At 43.1% G+C, this 16,100-nt stretch overlaps 1 protein-coding gene across 12 annotated transcripts in view; it reads left to right on the forward strand.

The window, feature by feature from the left end:
* The window catches only part of TTC23 (tetratricopeptide repeat domain 23), a 207,731-nt gene that overhangs the window by 149,234 nt on the left and 42,397 nt on the right, over positions 1–16,100 (forward strand). For all 12 annotated transcript variants that reach the window (XM_058427131.1, XM_058427130.1, XM_058427128.1 and 9 more), the window contains one exon: positions 11,962–12,067. In XM_058427131.1, the coding sequence (XP_058283114.1) occupies positions 11,962–12,067 (106 nt within the window). The remainder of the gene's footprint in view (positions 1–11,961; positions 12,068–16,100) is intronic.

Consider the following 16,100-nt stretch of genomic DNA (forward strand, 5'->3'; position numbering starts at 1 on the left):
TCAGTGTGAATCTCTAACTTTGTTCTTCTTTTTAAGATTCTTTTGGCTATTCTGGATCCCTTGAATTTTTATGTGAATTTTAGGATCAGCTTGTCAATTTATGCAAAAAACAAAACAAAACACAAAAACACCAGGATTTTGGTAGGGATTACATTGAATCTGTATCACAATTTGGGAAGTATTGACGTCTTAACAATATTAAGTCTTTGAATCATTGAACATGGGATATCTATTTACTTGCTCTTCTTTCATGTCATTCAACCATGTTTTGTAGTTTTTAGAGTATAAGCTTTGTACTTCTTTGGGTAAATTTATTCCTAAGTATTTTATTATTTTTCATGCTATTACAAATGGAAGCTTTTAAAATTTCATTTTCTGATTATTCATGTATAGAAATATATGATTTTTTATGTTTATCTTGTATCCTGCAACCTTACTGAACTCATTTATTAGTGCTATTTCTGCTTTTTGCCACACAAGTTTTCTAAATGTGTTCAAATTTTCAACCTTTCCTGTGACCCTAAGTTAGAAGGATTTCCCTGTATCCAGGTTATAGTGGAATTCACTCATTTTTATAATACTTATAAAATTTGATAGGCGACTTTTGCTGTTGTTTACTCTTGAGGTTAAAAAAGATTAGAGAGTGTTTTAAAACTAACTGGAGATTATTAAAGAAATACCTTGGTGAAATGATAATAATATTGAATTTGAAGTCAAAAAATCTGGGTTGGAATTCAGACTATTCTATTTATCAGCTGTTTGATTGTAGGCAAGTCATTTAGCTCCTTAAAAAAAATAACCTACAAAGTATTCCATCCACTTCATAGAACTACTCAAAGGTTCAAAATGGAAAGTGCTTTGTGAACTATTAGGCCTTCTGCCAGTATACGCTACTTTTATTTCTTAACAGTAATTATTAAACATTTTTCAATCCTTCTCTTTCCTTTAGGAGATTTACCTAAGATACAGAAAGGTGCAGTAAGGCCACAGCCGTCAAAAGGGACCCATGTATAAAAGCCATTTATTAAGTATACACAAAGAGGTTTTGTTATTTTTCCCTGTTGTTTTTCACCCTTCATTCCTTTGGAGTGACAGAAATACCCGGAGAGAAAAGACCTTTTATTTCCTGTAAAATACAGAAAAGTTCCAAAGCATTTTAGTGATTAACTCATTAAAATGAAGAAAAATAAACCAAGTCCTGGAGAGCCAACACAAGGAAGGCAGCAGTCCCAGGGACTGATGAAAGAGCCGTCATCTACCTCATCCCTCCCTCTGCTGCAGGGGTCCGGAAGAAAACCATGCAAATGTGATTGTTTCTGAAACTCCTCATGGCAGATTTTGGCAATAAAACCTTATTTTCCTATCCAAAAGAAAAATCACAGGGTTCTACTTATGTGAGTGAGAGTATGTTTATGGGTGTGTATAAATTAACACACCCATAGCAGTGCTAGCTTGGGTTGCTTTTTCCCGTCTCTCACTTGAATTGCATATCCCTCTTTTCAGTTTCCAGGGTAGCTCTGCCACTCTAAGAGTTCCCAAATTTAGGGTATTTTGACTTGCAAAGTGTAATGAAATCATTAAATTCATCAGTTGCTCTACTGACAGCTTTGGAGCCAGAAAATCTAGCTTTAGGTCTCAGCCTGAACAACTTACTGGCCTTGGTCAGGCCTGGGGTGATGGCTGCTCAGTGCTCCCACATGGCTCCTAAGTAGGTGCAGAGTTCTCAGCTAATGGCAGCGCTTCTGATTGGCTCTTAGTAGTTGCTGTGCATTTGCTATACATATGCAATCAATTTATTGTAAATAATCAGAATAATGCTATTTTTAATTTTAAACACCTCCGAAAATATTAATACTAGTCTTTTGTTTAGAATTAGGAAAGATGTAGAATGCAGTTGTATTAGTCCATTCTCACATTGCTATAAGGAAATACCCTAGACTGGGTAATTTATGAAGAAAAGAGGTTTAATTGACTCACAGTTTTGTATGACTAGGGAGGCCTCAGGAAACTTACAATCATGACAAAAGGCACCTGTTCACAGGACAGCAGGAGAGAGAATGAGAGCCAGCAGAGGAAATGCCAAACACTTATAAAACCATCAGATCTCATGAGAACTCATTCACCATCACTAGAACAGCATGGGGGAAACCACCCCCACGATTTAATTACCTCCCACAGGTCCCTCCCATGACACGTGGGGATTGTGGGATTACAGTGCAAGATGAGATTTGGGTGGGGACACAAAGCCAAACCATATCATTTTGCCTGTGGCCTCTCCCATATCTCATGTCCTCACATTTCAAAACATAGTCATGCCCTTCCAACAGTCCCCCAGAGTCTTAACTCATTCCAGCGTTAACCCAAAAGTCCAAGTCCAAAGTCTCATCTGAGACAAGGCAAGTCCCTTCCACCTATGAGCCTGTAAAATCAAAAGCAAGTTAGTTACTTCCTAGATACATTGGGGGTACAGACATTGGGTAAATACACCCTTTCCAAATGGGAGAAATTGGCCAAAACAAAAGGGGCTGCAGACCCCATGCAAGTCCAAAATCCAATAAGGTAGTAATTAAACCTTATAGTTCCAAAATGATCTCCTTTGACTCCATGTCACATCCAGGTCATGCTGATGCAAGAGGTGAGCTCCAGGGCCTTCAGCAGCTCCGCCCCTGTGGCTTTGCAGGGTACAACCCCCCTCTTGGCTGCTTCCATGGGCTGGCATCAAGTGTCTGTGGCTTTTCCAGAGCACGGTGCAAGCTGTCAGTGGACCTACAATTCTGGGGGTCTGGAGGACCGTGGCCCTCTTCTCACAGCTCCACTATGCAGTGCCCCAGTGGAGACTCTGTGTAGGGGCTTCCACCCCACATTTCCTTTCCACACTGCCCTAGCAGAAGTTCTCTGTGAATGCTTCATCCCTGCAGCACACTTCTGCCTGGACACCCAGGCGTTTCCACACATCTTCTGAAATCTAGGCAGAGGTTCCCAAACCTCAGTTCTTGACTTCTGTGTACCCGCAAGCTCAACACCTCGTGGAAGCTACCAAGGCTTGGGGCTTGCACCCTCTTAAGCCACACCCAAGCTGTACCTTGGCCCCTTCTAGCCATGGCTGGAGCAAAAATCAAGGCACCAAGTCCCTAGGCTGCATGCAGCAAGGGGGTCCTGGGCCCACAAAATCATTTTTCCTCCTAGGTCTCAGGGCCTGTGATGAGGGGGGCTGCTGTGAAGGTCTCTGGCATGCCCTGGAGACATTTTCCCTGTTGTCTTGGTGATTAACATTCAGCTCCTTGTTACTTATGCAAATTTCTGCAGACAGCTTGAATTTCTCCCCAGAAAATGGGTTTTTCTTTTCTACTGCATTGTCAGGCTGCAAATTTTCCAAACTTTTATGCTCTGTCACTTCTTGAATGCTTTGCTACTTAGAAATTTCTTCCACCAGGCCAGGAGCAATGGCTCACGCCTCTAATCCCAGCACTTTGGGAGGCCGAGGCAGGTGGATCACGAGGTCAGGAGATTCAGACCATCCTGGCTAACACAGTGAAACCCCTTGTCTACTAAAAAAAAATACAAAAAATACAAAAAATTAGCCGGGCGTGGTGGCACGTGCCTGTAGTCCCAGCTACTCAGGAGGCTGAGGCAGGAGAATCGCTTGAACCCAGGAGGCGGAGGTTGCAGTGAGCCGAGATCGCACCACTGCACTCCAGCCTGGGTGACAGAGCGAGACTCTGTCTCAAAAAAAAAAAAAAGAAAGAAAGAAAGAAATTTCTTCCACCAGATACCCTAAATCTTCTCTCTCATTTCAGAGTTCCACAGATCTCTAGGGCAGGGCCAAAAAGCCACCAGTCTCTTTGCTAAAGCATAGCGAGAATGACCTTTGCTCCAGTTCCCAGCAAGTTCCTCATCTCCATCTGAGACCACCTCAGCCTGGATGGACTTCATTGTCCTTATCACTATCAGCATTTTGGCCAAAGCCATTCCACAAGTCTTTAGGAAGCTCCAAACTTTCCCACATCTTCCTGTCTTCTGAGTTCTCCAAACTTTTCCAACCTCTGCCCATTACCCAGTTCCAAAGTCATTTCCACATTCTCTGGTATCTTATAGCAATGCCCCATTCTGCTGGTACCAATTTACTGTATTAGTCCATTTTCGTACTATTTCACTTATTGTTTCATATTGTTTCACTATAAAAATTTTCTAAGAATGACATCAATCCAAGTGCCACAAAGGGGAAGATTACTGGTTTTTTTTTTTTAAGTAATAACTACTTTTTCTAAAAATGATACATGTTCTTTGTGTTTTAAAAATCAAGCTATATAGGAAAGGTCAAATATATGCTACCAGTCACCTCAGGCCTCCTTGCCCAAAAATAGCCAGTGTTGACACTTGCTGAACAATTTTTCTCTGCATATATACAGATGAGTATACATTAGGAGACAGAAGAGAAAAAAAAAGAGAAAAGAAGAAAGTGATAAATTTGACAGCGTAAAAATGAAAAACTACTCTGTGATAATATATCATGAAGTCAAAACATAAATGTCAAAGAGGAGAAAATATAGAAAGGGTTCTTTAAAAATCTGGATAAAAAAGACAACTCAGTAGAAACATGCACAAGACAGGAACATACAATTTACAGAAGAGGAAACATAAATGACCAATAACCATACAAAAATAATCCTCAGCCTCACTCGTAATTAAAGAAATGCAATTTATCTGTCTGGCCATTGTGGCTGGAGCCCAGTATGGGTCATAGGAGATGAAGTTAGAGCGGCACGTGGTTGGGTTATGATTGTGCGTGCGTGTGTATGTGTGTGTGTGTGAGAGAGAGAGACAGAGAGATTTATTTCTGGAACAATACAGGAAACTGATTAGCTTTAAGGCTGGGAATGGGGAGAAAAAGAGGGTAAGGCAGGTAGAAGGGGGAAGGAGTATTTTTAATTTCAATTGTTTATTCTTTTCCGTCACGTAAGATTTTTTAAGATTATATGCAGGTAATACTCTTATCATTTAAAAATCTAATTAAGTTTTAAGAAAACACATACTTGCAACCAAACCAAGAAAATATAAGCCCTTGAGGTATCTATTTTGTTGGTAATGCTTATACAGAGTAGTGCTTTTTCTCCCCAGCTCTTTGGAGGAGCTAAAATTGACAACTGGAGAGCTGCCACTGAGGACTTTCTCTGACTATTAAAAGAAACTGGCTTAGTCCAGCGCCCTCAGAACTCAGTTTTCCAATACTCTCTGCTCCCAGTGACTTCCTGTTCATCTAATCCCCCAGGGATTCCCAGCTCCGTCTTTTTCTTGGCCAAGGTTCACCAGCTGCCCCAGGCCTCCAAGGTGTGTGTGGCCATGAAAGGCTTCCCTGCTGGGCAGAGATGGGAGAGGGAAGGAAATGGCAACCTGGGGCTGCAACGTGACCCTGTCTTACATAAGGATGTCAGCTTAAATTTGAAGGGTGAAATGACCAGTTTGGGCAGGGTGAGAAGGAAAGCTATGCAACTTCACAGCTGGTCAGTTATAAAAGAAACAGCAAGCTCACACCTCCAATGACAAGTGGACTTGAACTTCTTTTGAATTAAGGCACAAACTTGAAACAAAGCAGAGTCGTAGACTCTTGGTGGATGGCACCATAACATCGTCTCTATCCACCATCTGCCGCTTTTCTCTCCTTTATGGCATCCCTCTGAAGCGTTTAGAAGCTGCTCAGGCATCCACATGTTAGCATCTCGCTCTTCCCTCTAGGCAGCCCACTCCATTTCTGGACAGAGTCTACTCTTTGACAACCTCTTTCTCTGACCCTTAAATAGCTCTTCATTACATTGATTAGAAAATCATCTTTCTGTAACTTCTACCCTCTCAATAACCAAGCGTTAGACTAGAAAAATATGCAGTTTGGAATTACAGGCCTTAGTCTGAATCTCTGTTCTGCTGCTGACCCACCATGTGACCTTCAACCAGTAGCCTAATCTCCTGGAGGCTTAATTTCCCCTTCTGTAAATTGGGCTGTTCACATCACTTTCAATGGTCATTTTGAGACTGAGTGAACTGGTAAGTGGTAAAATTCACTTAGTGCCACACCTGGCAGAAGAAGATGCTTAATCGATGTTAGTTCCCTCCTTCCCTGTGTCCCTCCAGTGCTCACCCTCAGCTGTACAAAGAGATCCTGGCTGTGACTAAGTTGAAGACTTCTATTGTCTCCTCGCTGAGTGTTCTCATCTCCAGAGTAAATACATTCAAGCTAAGTCCACAAATGTACCTTGATCTTCTTGTGTACTTACTCTCTACTTTGCTGTAGGAGAGATTTTGCTCTGTCACTGAACCCGTAATTATTACAAAGTGGGGGGAAAATATATTTCCCTCACCCCCAAGACTCACCCCATCCCCAAGAGCTGGGATTCCACACTCAGACTCCTCCCAGGGTTTGAAGTTGAGTGTTCAGATGATGGGGTCTGCCTGCAGAAATAGAAGTATCTCTCATCCTTTTCACTAGTCGTCAAGCTTTCTCTAGGAAATATTACACATTTTACAAATCCAAGGGGACAGGCCCAGTTAGATAAAAGTCTGCCAGCTCTGGCTCTGGCTGCATCTATTGACAGCTTGATTGGCACTGAGGAATCTGTGCTTTCCCCCCACACACACACACAAGGCACCAGGATGGAACAGCTGCTCTGTGCCTTGGCAGGGGTTGAGGTCCTTGGTCTTGTGGATGAGTTTTTTTTCTTTTTTTTAATTAATGACCTTGTTCAACGTGGGATATTAGAAGTTTTTTGTTTGTTTTTAACCCGGTCCAACATGCCAGCACCCCAAGGGATTTGGGGATATTAAACATTCCTCCTCAGCTTCAAGATGACAGTTGATAAATGTAACCATAAGATACTGAAAAGAACAAAGGACGTGAGGGGAAATGCAAGCCCTGGGGAGATGAATAAATCATGAGGAGAAGGAGTGAGTGTGGTCAAATTATGGAGCCCCAGCGAGGCCCATTACTTGATCTCTTGCAGAAATCCAGGAGAGGCAAGCAGGATGCCTATGATTCTGTTAACTGTGATTCCTAGTCCTTAAATGCTCTCAGATGCATGTAACAGGGTAGTTATATTCCCTTAGCAAATGAAGCATTGTTTGAAAATTGTGAACAATGGTTGAGTTTGGAAAGACAGTGTAGTCTTATCACTAGCTTTGTCAACTTCCTTTGCACTCACTCCCTAAGGAAGCCTCACTGCCCAGCATGTGCTGTGGTTCTCAATCTGTGTCACCCTGAGCCCTCATGTTCCATGGAGGTTCTTCTGGGGCAGCCAGCTGGAAGCAGGTAGTCAGACTTCCAGGCCCCTCCACCTGCTTCTGTGAGAGCAGCTGTTCTGCTCTTTCCTGCTGTGTATATTGAGAACCACAGAAGGTTTTGTTTGGGTTCTTCTGCTCCAGAAAAGAAACTTGAAAATCAGTGGTGCCATGGTGTTTGCATCCTTTTACAAGTTGCTTCGTTCACTCAGTGGTATGTTTTTGAAATATAACCATGTTAACATATGTAGATGGAGTTCAATCAAGAACTTGTAGAATAAACCACAATATGTTCATTGTAGAATAAACCACAATATGTTCATTCCCCTGCTGATAGATATTTACGTGGTTCCCCATTTTTTACCATCTCAATTAATGCATCAGTGGAGGGCATTTTCAATACAGGCAACAGGCGGTGCCCATTAAGCTGGACAAGAAGGGAAGGACAGCAGGAGGGTTGGATGACTAGTGAGAATGTCAGGGGGCGGTGGAGTAGATGTGCATGGAGGCAATAGATCTAGGACCCCTCAAGAGCCAAAATGGGTCTGTGAGCTGGAGGATGCAGTGGTAACACTGAGTGAGTGATGATGAGGTCTGGAGTGTGACCCAGGGACTGGGCACCTGAGAGTAAGGAGGAAAGTAAGTTTGTCAGAAACCTGAGAGGCCAAGGTATTAGCTGGGTCGTTTGCTGGACATTTCCGTTTGGTCCTTCAGCTACACTCTGCATCCTTCTCAGCCCTACTCTGTGCCCCAGAGGCTGACCTTTAATTACCATCTCAGTGCCCTTTCCCTCAGACTGAGAGATACACAGCCTGGACCAGGGAAGACATGGGGACAGAGCATCCACTCCTCCAGCCCCTCCCCTCAAGGTCCCTGCAGGTAGGCTGCGTCTCTACTGAAACCCACTGCTCATTTCCCTACAATTCTTTCTGGTTATAGCAAATGCCCCCGGCACCTTGTCTTGGGACCCAGCACGCTCATCTTGGGTTTCCTCCATGGCAGGAATCATTTTATTGACCTCTTTTCCTCTATTAACCTGTTTACATGTGCCATCTCTTTCCTGCCTGATTGAGTACAGGCCAATCCCATGGATACTGAAATCTTGGGAAATGATGACAAGAGTAAGGGTAGATAGGAAGTTAGTTAGCTGGGTGCAAAAACCTAGTGAGGGGCGGTGTCTGTAAATCTGCATAAAATACAAACTATCCTACATTTTTGTAGTTCACATGTGAGCTCCTTTAAAACTAAAATTCCTGCCTAATTTTTCGGGGGAATTCCTACTGTTAGCACAATATCTGGCATGCAGAAAGCATTTAAAAATTAAAATAAATTGAATTGAGTAGGACTGAATTAAATTAAATGAAATTAAATTGAATTTTACTGAATAAATTAGATGCTAATTTTGCACGTTTTAGACATCATGGGTGTCCCCCCATCAAACCCCCTTCCCTCTAGCGTATGGTTTTTAAAAGCTTCATGAACATCAAATAAATTACATTAGGGATTGAGTTTCTGAAGTGAATAATGAATAATAAATGTTTGCTTATGTTAGCATCTCATGTAGAAAAATGTTTAAGTCATGAAAATTTTGTGATAAATTGAGATCCCTTTAAGCTTTCAGGACCCACTTTCTTTTTTTATTTTTTGAGACAGAGTCTTGCTCTGTCACCCAAGCTGGAGTGCAGTACACGATCACGGCTCACTGCAGTCTTGATCTCCCAGGATTAAGTGATCTTCCCACCTCAGCGTCCTGCATAGCTGGGACTACAGGTGTATGCCACCACCCCTGGCTAATTTTTTTTATTTTTTAGTAGAGATGGGGTCTCACTATGTTGCCCAGGCTAGTCTCAAACTCCTGAGGTCAAGTGATCCTCCTGCCTCGGCCTCCCAAGGTGCTGAGATTATAGGCATGAGCCAGCACGCCCAGCCTGACTCATTTTCTTGATATTGTGTGTATTTTGCTCTTGGAAAACTTTGCTTTGTCTCCATGGCAAAAAAACAACTTACACTGGTTTCAGAACACGTAATTATTCATTTGAAAATAATTTTGTTAGACACATATCTATTAACATTTTCTTGAATTTATAATATTGAATAGAAAGAAACAAAATATAAAATCTTTCTTGTTTTAGTTTTAATCTAAAATACTATATGTCTTTGCATCATATGAGTTAAAGCTTTTCTGGCATTACACAGTGATTGTTTTCTCCAAATAACAGATCGTAGAGATAGTAGGGGAAAAACAAAGTAAACATCGCTCAATTTGCATTTGGTATTTTTTTTTGAGGGAGTGGGTATTTCCTCTCTTTTTTCCTCTCTCCAAACACTACACAAGCAATGATTTGACTCTATCCCTGTGGCTCCTATTGTCTAGGCATACATGAAGTTGAATTTCATAGTGCCCATTATTTGAAAAACATTTCAAGTCAGAGCTTAAGATTGGGCCTTTCATGCCAAATCAAGGACAGTGGCTAATTTGGGGTTGCCAAAATCACATATTCAATTCTTTATATTCTATAATAAGAAATGTTGTTTTAAAGCAAAGGGTATTGTTGGCACTTAAGAATAAGAAATTCTGACTATTCCAATGCAGCAATAAAAATTATTACCTGCAATCTTATTTTAGAGTAGCCCCATCATAAAAAGTCCAGAGCTAGTAGCTCAGCAGATTTTAACATGTGACAAGTAAGGTGACAGTCTAGAGTCAAAGATTCTATCTCTGCCCTGATTATAGTCTCAGAAATGCATTCGGCTGGTCACAAGAGGAGGAGGTACTGCATGGTCCAGACTAGAATGCTCAACTGGGATGACTTGATCTCCTGTGCCAGCTGCCATGGATGAATCACAGCTCCTGAGGACTGAATCGGGGTTCCCTGAGGAGTGTGCTGGCATCAATTAGTGATATCTCCCACCACTGGCTAGGATGGGGGGAATGGCAGCACTCAGGACATGATAGAAATAGCAGAATTTGAAGTTAGAGGATCAGAGTCAGACTCTTATCTCTGTCTCTTATTTGCTGTGAGATATCGTAATCACCCATTCAGCAATCTTAGTTTTCTCATGTATAAAATGAAGATAACAATTATCAAGAAAATTAAAATTGGTATCACAAATAAAAAAGAATTAAAGTGCAGCTTACATCTTATGAATTGCTAGTGTGTTTTGCCTGTCCCAATCTGGTGTTTTCTTTTTTTAAACTCATGGCATTTTTATCTTTTTGTGTGAATGTGTGTGTGTGTGTGACAGGGTCTTGCTCTGTCACCCAGGCTGAAGTGCAGTGGCATAATCATAGCTCATTGCAGCCTCAATCTCCCGGGCTCAAAGCAATTCACCCGCTTTAGTCCTCCCGAGTAGCTGGGACTGCAGGCACATGCCACCACGGCCGGCTAATTTTTGTATTTTTTGTAGAGACACGGTTTCACCATGTTGCCCAGGCTGATCTTGAACTCCTGAGCTCTGGCGATCTACCAGCCTCAGTCCCCCAAAGTGCTGGGAGTACAGTTGTGAGCCACCATGCCTGGCCTACTCATGGCATTTTAGTATTCTGTCACTCTTTTGGCAATTAATTGTGAACTACCTACTGACTCACATCAGTGTATTATCTGACTTCACCATATTTTATTTTTTGTACTGCCCACACTTTCTAGCCCATGCCACTCCTATAGTAGGCGATCCTAAGTATGAATGAATGTAAACATGTTACTAATAGTATTTTAAAACTCCAAATGCTGACAGGGAGATGAGTAGTTACTTTTTATTTGAAAGCATGTATTTTGCATTGTTATTTGAAAGGACGATTGTGATTTTATGTTCATAAGATCATAGTTTTTTGTTTAAAAACTTTTTTTTTTTTTTTTTGAGACAGAGTCTCTGTCACCCAGGCTGGAGTGCAGTGGTGCAATCTCGGCTCACTGCAACCTCCATCTCCCAGGTTCAAGCGATACTCATGCCTCAGCCTTCCAAATAGCTGGGACTATAGGCATGCACCACCACACTTGGCTAATTTTTATATTTTTAGTAGAGACGGGGTTTCACCATGTTGGCTAGGCTGGTCTTGAACTCCTGACCTCAAGTGATCCACCCGCCTTGGCCTCCCAAAGTGCTGGGATTACAGACATGAGCCACCGCGCCTGGGCAAAAACATTTTGGTGGACTTTATTTTCAAGGAACTGAGCTTCTTTCTGTGATTGGGCAGCTCCCCTGAGCAAGTTTGTAGAGGGTGCAGGCAAATGGGCTTGGTGGCACAGGCACAAAGGAGGGATCTGTATTTCTGTGGGGAGACTGCTGACACCCACGGGTAGGTCCCACTTTTGGGGCTGACTGGTAGGCAGGGCACTGGGCTTGCCCGCTTTCTCTGCACAGCATTGACACCTTTATCCATCTCTTTACTTCTTGTAACTCCCCCTTCCTTTGCTGACACTGGGCTCAAAGGATCATAGATGTTTAATGATTTGCTTAGTGACAGGCCCTGGCTATAGCATTGAGCCATCTGGATTCATTGTCCAGTGTTCCCTCCACTACTCAGTCCTTTTAAAATCCAGCTCTCCTGCAAGTTGATTTCACTTCCACATAAATAATTTCTTCTAGCTTGCTGGAAAGTTCCTTGGCTTTCTGCTTATCTCTGCAAGGACAGTTAGTTCCCTGTTGCTGCTGCCAAGTATGTAAACAACATGTTTCTTCTTTCTGTGGTGACAGGCACATCTCATCATCCTGAGTAGAAGCCCCTCTCAAGTGGAGGCAGCAGATTCTGCACACATCGTCGCCCACGCTGCTGTCGCTTCAGGGAGACACGAGCACCATGGTGAGAAGAATCCTTTTCTCTTCCTGTCTCACAGGCACCTGGGTCTGTAAACGAGCTGCCTTCTAGGTGGGTTAACAGGTGGACAGAGCCACGACACAGGCCCGCCACGGAGCCTTCCTTGTTTTATCTGATCATCTGCAGCTATGCTACTCTGCTGCTTTCCTCGGAGTCCTTTGGTTTCTCTCCCCTTCTAGCCTTCTTCTAGTCTTTTATTCTTAAATACAGCTACTTTCTATCCAAACGTTAGCTGTTAAGAGCCCCAGAGCATCTGTACTGGGCTTACGGGAAATCTGCTCTGCTTTCAAAGGTGATCTATTTTTAAAGATTGTTGTGGCAACAGCTCAGCCTCTGGGCCAGCCGGCCTCCAGACACTGTCAGGGCTGAACTTTCCATCAGGATGAACTTACACGGCTTCAGGATTCCAAAAGGAAATTGCCATTTATGGCTTTTTCTTACGGTTTTTCTTATCGCCACATAATAGGTAGAGCATCAAGCTTCAGGAATTATTTAATCCACCATCCTGGGCTCAGAGCATACAGAGCATACAATGTGCCTCCATTGGCAGAAAACACAGTACTAATGATTTTTTTTTTTTGGTCATAATATTCAGAAATGTAGTACAATTCATAAAGAAGACCTAGGGGTGTATTCCAAGATATCAGATAAAAATAATTATGTACTGAATAAAATAAGGTCCACTGTGCTCAAAAGCATAAAATCAATATCTGGAAGGCATGGGGTTGATTCAGGAAGCAGAAGTCCGGCTAAAATGAGGCCAGCACATGGGAGAAGGTGAAGGGAAAGCTTCAATGAACAGCCTGGTCCGAAAAGATCCATGGGCCAGGCAGGGAGTTTCAGTCCACAGAGGAACTGATGAAGGGGTCATCGGCATTTATCCATCTGTCCATTCACCTTGCAGATCTCTCATTCTGGCCTGCTAGAGCTTGAAGCACCTTTTTAGATCTGGAGGAGCCTGTGTAAGGATGGAGAGAGGAGACAGGTGACCTTTCTTGTCCCCGCTCCCTAGAACATTCCACACTAATCATCAGGTTTGCTTGTTGGTGCCTAAAATTCATGTAATAGGAGGAAAGTACTTTCTATTCCATACCTATTAATAAAACACTTAAAATACATGTTTGATGGAAACTCCTAGAATAGCAAGTCACAAATCTAAATGTCTACAGGAACCAATGTGAGTGAAGCAGGTGGTTATCAGAAACCAGCAGCAGCAGCAAGCATAGTTATAAATGGTAGCTAACTGATGGCTGTAGTATGAGAGAGACGAAACAGAGTGGTGAGGACTGTGGCAAACTAAAACCCATACCTGCTACTTAAGCTCCAGCCCCTGGCAGCCATGTGGAAGGGAAGCTTATATTGGCAGAGCTCCTTTTTTAAGAGAAGGTAGAAATTTGGAGTTTTATTGGAGAATCTTCAATTTTTTTTTAATTATTTTTTATTTTTTTAGAGACAGGGTCTCAATCTGTCACCCAGGCTGGAGTGCAGTGGCGCAATTATAGCCCACCGCAGCCTCAAACTCCTGGGCTCAAGTGGTCTTCCTGCCTCAGCCTCCCAAGTAGGTGGGACTACAGGTACACACTACTTGCACCCAGCTAATTTAAAAAATTCTTTTTTAGAGACAGAGTCTTGCCAAGGATGGTCTCGAACTCCTGGCCCTAGGCTACCCTCCCATCTTGGCTTCCCAAAACTCTGGGATAACAGGCATGAGCCACCACAGACCCAGCCCAATTTTTAACTGATAGTAACTAACTGAAATATGTTTAAGGCTCTGAGTGAGGCAAAACAAGTGTGAAGACTGGATCTGTGACTTTTGACCTGGAAAGCAAGAGTGTCAGGTTGCTGTCAGATCTTTCCTGTTTTCCTTGGGGGCGTAAACTGGCAGAGTAAGGGGAGGTGGGTCCATTCCTGAATGAATACCAAACAGAGAGGAGGCTAAGGCCAAAAGACCATCTTTTTGCTTGGAGGGATTCTGGTTTCCAGCACTTGACCCAGTGCTCAGTGTAGTGACTGCAGGTATGAATTGAGTGGGACCTAGTGAATCTGTGCCCTAGAATGCTATTGTCTCATAGCTGTGAAGTTAGGCCACTCTGCTTTGCATGACTTACAGAATCAGAGGCAATCCAATTTTAGTTATATATTTTTAAAAAGTTTTCCAGTCTAAATATAGCACTCTATTGCCTTCTCTTAAATTGAAAATGATAATAATACCTACTTGATACAGATAATAAATATGTGATAATTAAATGACTTCACACAGTTATAATATTAATAGCTACCACTTATATATGGCATACCAGCAATGGTTCTCACCGCACTACATTTATTAATTCAGAAATCCTTGCAACTCGATGAGATAGGTACATTTATCCCCATTTGTTGGATGGAGAAATTGAGGCACCCAGAGATTAGGTAATTTTTCCAAGGGCCCATAACCAGTGAGTGGTAAAGATATGAACCCAGGCAGCCAACCACCCCCGAGGCTCTTTATGCCATGTCACATTATAGGGTCTGGCACTGCATATGTCTCCTCCCACCTTAGGCCCACCAAAGAATCTGTGGGCAGACAAGGGACACAGGAAGAATGAAGGCAGCCCAGAGAAAAGGGTTTGGAGTGCCAATGGGAAGGCCTGGGGCCCAGGAGCATGCAGAGAATCTCAGCTCCAACCTGCAGCAGCTGAGGACGTTCGGTGACGTGCACTCAGAAAGCCCACTTGCCAGTCAGAATTGAAATATGTGAGGAACCACTTTGGGAGGCCAAGATGGGTGGATCACATGAGGTCAGGAGTTCGAAACCAGCCTGGCCAGCATGATGAAACCCCATCTCTACTAAAAATACAAAAGTTATCCGGGTGTAGTGGCACATGCCTGTAGTCTCAGCTACTTGGGAGGCTGAGGCATGAGAGTCACTTGAACCTGGGAGGCAAAGGTTACAGTGAGCCAAGATTGCACCACTGCACTCCAGCCTGGGCAACACAGCAATACTCTGTCTCCAAAAAAAAAAAAAAAAAAAAAATGTGAGAAACATAAAGTAGATGGGTAAGAAGACAACTTCTCCCAGGCACAAGGAGTTGGGACTGATAGTTTTACAAATTGGGAAAGGGGGTGGCTTCTGCATTAGGCCTGGAGGATTGGTTGCTTGAAGCAGAAGCAAAAGTTGACTGAGAGGCCGGGCCCAGTGGCTCACACCTGTAATCCCAGCACTTTGGGAGGCCGAAGTGGGTGGATCACGAGGTCAAGAGATAGAGACCATCAGACCATCCTGGCCAACATGGTGAAACCCTATCTCTACTAAAAATACAACAAAATTAGCTGGGTGTTGTGGTGCGTACCTGTAGTCCCAGCTACTCGGGAGGCTGAGGCAGGAGAATCACTTGAACCCTGGAGGCAGAGGTTGCAGTGAGCCAAGATTGTACCACAGCACTCCAGCCTGGACAACAGAGCGAGACTCCATCTCAAAAAAAAAAAGAAAAGACGGAGAGACTCAGGAGCAAGCAAGAATCATAATAATGACAGCAACAATGACAGTGACAACCATAGCAGCAGCACTTGGGCACCTCTTGTATGCAGGTGCTGGTACTTCCACAGACATGCTCACTGAATCCTTTTAACAACCCTTGGAGGCAGGACAGGACCTCCCATTTTACAGATGAGTTCATACTGCCACCTCTTCGTACCAGAAGGTACCATGAATCTGAAGGACCTACTGTCTCTACTCATTGTTCTACCCCAAAAGGACCAAGTCCCCATCAGTCTGTATAGTGCTCCTAGGCAGGCCCTTGTCAGATTCAGCACCTATCAATCAGAAGACACTTGAACTATTTATCACCCTGATGCTGTTAGGAAAAAAGCTTACTGAGGCCTTAAAGGTGAGTAAATGCTAAGTGAGGAGCCAGGGCAGAGAAGCAGTGGGCTAGAAATAAATGCTGATTGTCCTGCAGCATCATGAAGTCCTGGAACAGGTGCAAAAAGGAGCACAAACCTTTGCCCCTAAGGCCTCAAACGAATCACCTAAATG

The sequence above is a fragment of the Hylobates moloch genome, unplaced genomic scaffold (assembly GCF_009828535.3).
Source record: "Hylobates moloch isolate HMO894 unplaced genomic scaffold, HMol_V3 SCAFFOLD_14, whole genome shotgun sequence".
In the NCBI taxonomy this organism is placed as follows: Eukaryota; Metazoa; Chordata; class Mammalia; order Primates; family Hylobatidae; genus Hylobates; species Hylobates moloch.